Source organism: Oryctolagus cuniculus, chromosome 20 (assembly GCF_964237555.1).
Source record: "Oryctolagus cuniculus chromosome 20, mOryCun1.1, whole genome shotgun sequence".
Taxonomy (NCBI): Eukaryota; Metazoa; Chordata; class Mammalia; order Lagomorpha; family Leporidae; genus Oryctolagus; species Oryctolagus cuniculus.
Genome location: NC_091451.1, coordinates 38,955,294 through 38,961,870, shown reverse-complemented (window position 1 = coordinate 38,961,870; position 6,577 = coordinate 38,955,294). Strand labels below are relative to the sequence as shown.

Here is a 6,577-nt window from a genome sequence, read left to right as displayed (position 1 = left end):
AGTTTTTATGGACACTGTAGAGTGTTCCTTCTACATTAACAATACTGTTGGACGTGAATACAGAAGATTGTAAGGGCTGGTGTTGTGGCACAGTGGGCTAAGCTCCCATCAGTGACTGACGGTCCCTCTCTCCAAGGCTACCTTTCAAATAAATCAATACATTGTCTTTAGTAGAATGCTAAATCTTGAGGACTTTCTTCTTTTCCCTCCCTCACTGCACTGGCCGGGACCTCCAGCTGGACGTGCGATGGAGGGGCTGACACCGGGTGTCCGTGGGTGAAGACGCCCTTGGGCGACTGACATCCGTGTTGGAGTGCCAGTTGGTTTAGCTCCCAGCTTCAGCCTGGCCCCGACCTGGCCGTTGCAGCCATTTGGGAAGGGAACCAGCAGATGGCTCTCTCTCTGTCTCTGTAGCTCTGCCTTTCAAATCAATCAATCAGTTATTAACAGACTAGAAGTGGCAGAAGAGGACGTCCTTGCCTGCTCCCAGGCTAAAGGGCAGACACTCAGTGTACCAGCATGCAGCGCGATCCGGGTTTTCCTGGACAACTCTAGCAAGGTTGTGGACGTGCCCTTGAGTTCCACGTTGCTCAGAATTGTTCACCAAAGCATCCATTAAGGTGAGCGTTTGCTGTTTCTCCTCCATTCTGCACAATGAGTGACTTGGGCTTCCACCGTTGGACCCACCCTGTATAGACCTCACCAGCTCATGCTGTGGTTTCTCTATGTAGTGAGAGACGAATCTGTGACTGTTTTGTTTAGGATCTTTTTTTTAAAAAAAAAAACTTTTTGACAGGTAGAGTTACAGACAGTGAGAGACAGAGAGAGAGAGAAAGGTCTTCCTTCCATTGGTTCATCCCCTATATGGCCGCCATGACCGGTGCACTGCCCTAATGCGAAGCCAGGAGCCAGGTGCTTCCTCCTGGTCTCCCATGCAGGTGCAGGGCCCAAGCACTTGGGCCATCCTCCACTGCACTCCCGGGCCACAGCAGAGAGCTGGACTGGAAGAGGAGCTGCCGGGACTAGAATCCGGCGCCCACATGGGATGCCGGCACCCCAAGTGGAGGATTAACCTAGTGCGCCCCCGCGGCCCCTGTGCAGGGTCTTTGCAGGGGTGTTTGTAAGGCTATTGTTCTGCTGTTGGCCTCTTCTGGGAAGCCTGTGAGATGTGGCTTTTCCAGTTCCCGGATCTCAGGAAGGGGGTTGGAAACATTCGCTGTCATATCTGGAGCACTGGGAGCTACTTCTTCCTTCTCCAGTGCCTGCAAGGTCTTGGCACGGGAGCTCTCTGGGCTTGGGATGTTTTTATGAGAAGAACTTGAGTTATGAACCCAGGTACTTAATGTGTAGGTTCCTCAGGGTTTCTGTTTCCCCTACAGTGAGTTTCTCAGTGAATGTTTCTTATTGTCAGACTGACAGGCATAAAGCTGCTTGCAACTCTCTATTCTCCTTTTCCTGCTGTGAGAATTGTTCTTATTCTAAATGATGATAATTTTGGTTTTCTTTCATTTCTTTCCTTGATAAACTAGTTAGAAATTGTGCTGTTTGGGGACAGCATTATGGCATAGTGGATTAAACCACCACCTACAAGCTGGCATCTCATATGGGCGCAGGATCAAGTCCCCACTGCTCCACTTCTCATCCGGCCCCCTGCTCACGTGCCTGGGAAAAGCAGTGGAGGATGGCCCAAGTGCTTGGGCCCCTGCATCCATGTGGGAGACCCAGCAGAAGCTCCTGGCTCCTGGCTTTGACCTGGCACAGCCCCAGCTGTTGCAACCATTCGGGGAGTGAATCAGCAGATGGAAGATGTCCTTCCCCACTGTTCTCCCTTTCTCTCTGTAACTCTGCCTTCCATATAAGTGAAATACCTTTTTTTTTTTTTTGACAGGCAGAGTTAGACAGTGAGAGAGAGACAGAGAGAAAGGTCTTCCTTTGGGGACATTTGGGAGTGAACCAGCAGATGGAAGCTCTCTCTCTCTTTCCCTTGTCACTATTTCAAATAGATGAATACACAAATCTTTAAAAAAAAAAAAAAGAAGTTGCGATGACTTTCTAAGCACAAACAAAATTGAAAGCATCACTAATCTGTCATACATACCAAGTTATTGTGCACAGGTTAAAAAATCCATACACACAAATTATTCCTTTTCAAATCTATATTTATTTTCATTGTATTTGAAAGGCAGAGTGAGAGACAGAGGTCTTCCATGTGTCGGGTCACTGCTCAGATGCCCACAGCAGCCAGGCCGCGCAATGCAGGCCCCCAGCAAGCTGGCAGGAGCCCCAGCAGTTCAGCCACCTCCACAGTGCACAGGGCAGGAAGCTGCATACAAAGTGGAGTTGCTGGGACTTGAACTCCAACAGCACGAATCCCTAACAGCAGTCTAAACACTGCACCACCCACCCACCCGATGCACAAGTTTAAGCTAAAGCCAAAACATTATCAGTTACTTTAGTCTTTTTTTTTTTTTTTTTGGAAAAAAGTTATTTTATTCATTTGAAAGGCAGAGTTGCAGAGACAGTGAGAGGAAGAATGAGAGTGAGAGACAGAGAATCTTCCATCTGCTGGCTCACTCACCAAGTGGCCAAAGTGGTCAGGAGCCAGGAGCTCCATCCCTGGCTCCCACGTGGGTGCAGGGGCCCAAGTACCAGCGCCATCCTCCGCAGCCCTCCCAGGCCTGGAGGCTGGACCGGAAGGGGAGCAGCCTAGGGGGTGCCAGTGTCACAGGCGGCAGTTTCAGCCTCCCAGCCACAACGCAGGCCCCCTCTTTTATTTTCTTTATAAATAATTACAGATAAGCTTAGCTTTCTAAAGCTACCTTCCAAGGAGATAGCTGCTACCAAGGATGACACTGCCCCCTAGAGGACATTTGGAAACTTGCTGGTGCGCGCCTGAGGCACACAGATGGGGAGAGAAGCCAGCCTGTCTGTTTTTAATCAGAGTTATTGTCGGTGAGAAGTTTAAAAAAAAAAAAAAAGTGTGAGTGACACAGCCGCAGGTCGGCCAGCGCGGGGAAAGCCCTGGCCCCCGACCGCCGCAGCCGCGCCGACGGCCGCCCTCGGGTCAGAAGAGCCCTGTTCTTCCCTGCAGGTTCCCCAGGCGCGACGGAAGCCCCCCCCACCCCACACCGCCAAAAGGGCAGGTGCAGCGGTTGGGAGGAGACTGGGGTGCATTTGGCCAGTGGGGGATGGCGGGACGGGCGAGCAGAGGACCGGAGTTGGGGGCGGGACGGGGCGGTGCCCCGGGTTGCTCCCTGGTTATAAAGCCCCGTGGCCATCCTCGAGTCCTAGCCAGGTCTGCTGGACGACGGCCTCGCGATGGTGGGTGAGTCTTGTCCCCACCCTGGAGGGGGGGGGGTCCGCGGGGGTCTGCATCAGCGACTCGCTGACCCCTCCCTCCCCGCCCATTCCCTGCCCTGTCTCCACCCAGGAATGCTGGTGGGCGCTGTCGTGGCCGGGAGTGAGTGACCTGCATGCCCACAGTCGCGAGGCCTTCAGCTGGGACTTTGGGGGACCTTAGAGACGCGGCACGGGTGGGGTCCACAAGGCTGGCTCCCCCTCCCCAGCTGCTGGGGTTGGGGGCGGCCTGGGCTGGTGGGCGGGACTCTGTGGAGAAGCAGACACGGGGTGGGTGGGGAGGGTGGGGGGCGGGGAGGACAGGGAGGACAGGGAGCAGACAGGACCACCTGCAAATAGAGTGGCCTGTTCCAGCCTCAGGAGGGCGGTGACTTCCCCAGCATGGCACAGCGCGCGAGACCCCTGGTCCTCGCCTGGCCCCTTCGCCTCTTCTGCCCCTCTTCTTTATCTTGGGAACCCCCTCCAAGCTGCAGCCTCCAGGAGCAGCCAGGAGGTTCTCAGGGGCTCCGTCCGCTGAGCGACCCCCATCCCGCCCTCTTCCCCTCGCAGCTGTGGCGGTGGGGGCTGTGCCCGTGGTCCTGGGCACCTTGGGCTTCACTGCCGCAGGGATCGCCGCCGGCTCCGTAGCGGCCAAAATGATGTCCGCAGCAGCTGTGGCCAATGCGGGCGGAGTGGTCGCGGGCAGCCTGGTGGCCACTCTGCAGTCCGTGGGTAAGTGGCCTTGTCCTGTCCCTGCAGTGCCCCCACCCTCAGCATCCTGCCTCTACTGCCAGGTTCTCTGGCTCCTCCTGAGTGTGGGAGTAGCTGGTGCCGGATGCGGGGGAGGGCGAGGGGGACCCCTAGGAGCATGATGCCTGGGCTGGGGTCAGCCCTGCTGGGATCTGACACCTGGGTGACCTGGGCAGGTCCCCCTCATCCTGCCTCAGAGGTATACTATGTAAAGTGAGGGAACCCCCTCGTCTCTCAGTGCCCATCCTCCACTCACCCTGTCTTTCACCCTCCAGAGAGCATCCTTTGCCCAAAACAGAGCCTTGAGAGGGGAGGCGTGGGGAGGGGTGGTCTCAGGACAGGGAGGAGGAATCCGGGTGGGATCTCGGGGTCTCAGCCTAGCTCTCTGGGGCTCACGCTCTGTCTTCCCCAGGGGCCGCTGGACTTGCCACGTCATCCAATGTCATCCTCGGCACAGTTGGGTCGGCTTTGGGTGCCTTGGCAATGATTTAAGAAGACACCCCTTCTCTCCCAGCTGAACCCAGTGCCAACGAGGCCCAGCCAAGAGAAAGTGGACCCCCAGGAACTCCCTCTCCCTCCCCTAACCCAACTAATCAGAAACATACTGAATAAAATTACCTGCAAATGCATCTCCTGGCTTCACTTCCTGTGACTCTGGTGGCAGTTGTGAGCTGTGGATTTCATCTCCTCCTCCTCCCAGAGGGACAGGGAAGATGGCAGGTGGACCAGGCACAGAAGCAGCCGGTGGGACACTTTGCTGGGTCTCAGGTTTACAGGGAGAGGCCCTATGGCCCGGGGGTGTTGGGGGGCCTTCCGTGGGCCTCAGTGTACCCCTCATTCAGTGTGGGAGGTGATAGAGGGTCCCGGTGGGAGGCAGGGTGAGCAGTCGCCACTGGCCCCAGAGTCCCCATCCTTCCCTGTGAAATGACACCAGATGCCCGAGGTGAGCCAGACACTGCCCTATCCGTGCCAGACCTCAAGTCTCACCAGCAGGCGACCAGGCAAAGCACCCAGAAAATGCAGCGTGCCGAGTGCTGTCGGGCTCTGGGCATTGCAGGCACTGGAGCCGGACTCGGGCACAGTCACCACGCTGGGCTGAGTTTGTACACGAAGCTCTGAAACCCTGCCTCTGCCCTCAGCTAAAGAGCCAGTCCTGGTGCACACGACAGACGCTGCACTAGACAGGAAGGGTCCACACTGCCCCCAGGTTACAGGGTCAGCAAGAACTGGGTGCTTACTCAGGCAGGTGCAATGTGCAACATCATTTTTGGGGCAGGGACGGGCGCCAGACAGAGCTGAGAGCACAGTGGAGGCAGGCATGTGTTCTCACAGGGGATATCTGAGGAGGCTTCCCGGAGGAGGTGGTGGGTGGGCAGGCCATTCAAAGGCGGGTGAAAGTCTCACAGAGGAGGATGGTGACAGAGGGAAAGGTGTCTGGGGAGAGCAAGTGCCAGCCGCCAGGCAGAAGTGGTGGAGAAAGACGGGGAATTAGGGGTTCCTGTGGCAGCGCAGGTGGAAAGCAGATCCCTGTCAGAAGCCGGCTGGAGGAAGGGGCCATGTAGGCTGCCATGGAAGGGACCCCCAGGCGTGGGGTCCTGCGGGGGAGGTGGGTCCATGCCTGACCGACCCCGGCCACCTTTGGCTCCATCCATTTGCAGTCTCTCGCGCTGAGCTCCATAGGTTGCTGCTGCTGCTGTAATTTCGTAGGACAGAGAACAGGGCCGTGTACCCCAGAGAGGATGAAGGCTTTCCTGGCCCCGGAAGCAGCGCTCGTGTCTCCCTCTCCCCCCAGCAACCCTGGGTCTGGCTTGCCTCATGAGCCAGTGAGAAGGGAGGCACAGGGTCGGGGTCAAGGGTCTGGGCTCAGGCATTAAACAGTGACCGCGTACAAGTCTCACAGCGACTCCCAGAAGCTAGGAAGAGACCTGCAACCCTTGGGAGACTTCAGAGGCACACGGCCCTGCCACCGGGATGTTGGGCCTCCGACTTCCTTCCTGAGCACTGGGCTCTCCCATTCCACCCTCTCCTGTCCGCCTCCCGGCGCAGAGCCCTGGACAACCTTGCTGCACCCAGACCTCAGCCCTAGCTCCTCCTCTGCTTCCGTCACTGCAGGGGAGGTCACCCCGTCCCGTTGCCTTGAGGGCCACCTGTAGTCTCAGGACCTGCGGTTGGATGCAGACCGACGCGGCCCATTGGCCTGGGGGCCCACGAGGCTCAAGTGCCACATGAGACCCCTCGCAGAGCTGCTCCCAGACGGCTGTGGGGGCTCGGGGTGGGGCAGCCCTTTCCCTGAAACCCCAGACAGGCCGAGGCCTGCTCAGCCCTGCTGCCCCTCTGCTCACAGCCGTCTACCACAAACCCTGCTGCCTCACCCTGCTCTGGGGGCGGAGGTGTGGCATGGTGGTTAGAACCCCACTTGGGAGGGGAACATGAGGGTGCTTGCATTCCAGTCTGGGCTCCGCTCTGGTTTCCAGCTTCCTGCTCGCGCACA

At 57.4% G+C, this 6,577-nt stretch overlaps 1 protein-coding gene across 2 annotated transcripts; it reads left to right on the top strand.

Moving 5' to 3' along the window:
• The first annotated feature begins 3,173 nt into the window (after positions 1-3,173).
• Positions 3,174-4,715, top strand: LOC127482640 (interferon alpha-inducible protein 27-like protein 2). Of its 2 annotated transcripts, none has more exons than XM_051839140.2 (4): positions 3,174-3,321; positions 3,431-3,460; positions 3,907-4,068; positions 4,499-4,715. In XM_051839140.2, the coding sequence occupies exons 1-4, from the start codon at positions 3,189-3,191 to the stop codon at positions 4,576-4,578; spliced, it is 405 nt and encodes a 134-aa protein (XP_051695100.2). In that variant the 5' UTR covers positions 3,174-3,188; the 3' UTR covers positions 4,579-4,715. The 2 variants fall into 2 exon arrangements, with proteins under 2 accessions (XP_051695100.2, XP_069921667.1); XM_070065566.1 differs by having other exon boundaries at positions 3,199-3,325.
• The last annotated feature ends 1,862 nt before the right edge of the window (positions 4,716-6,577 follow it).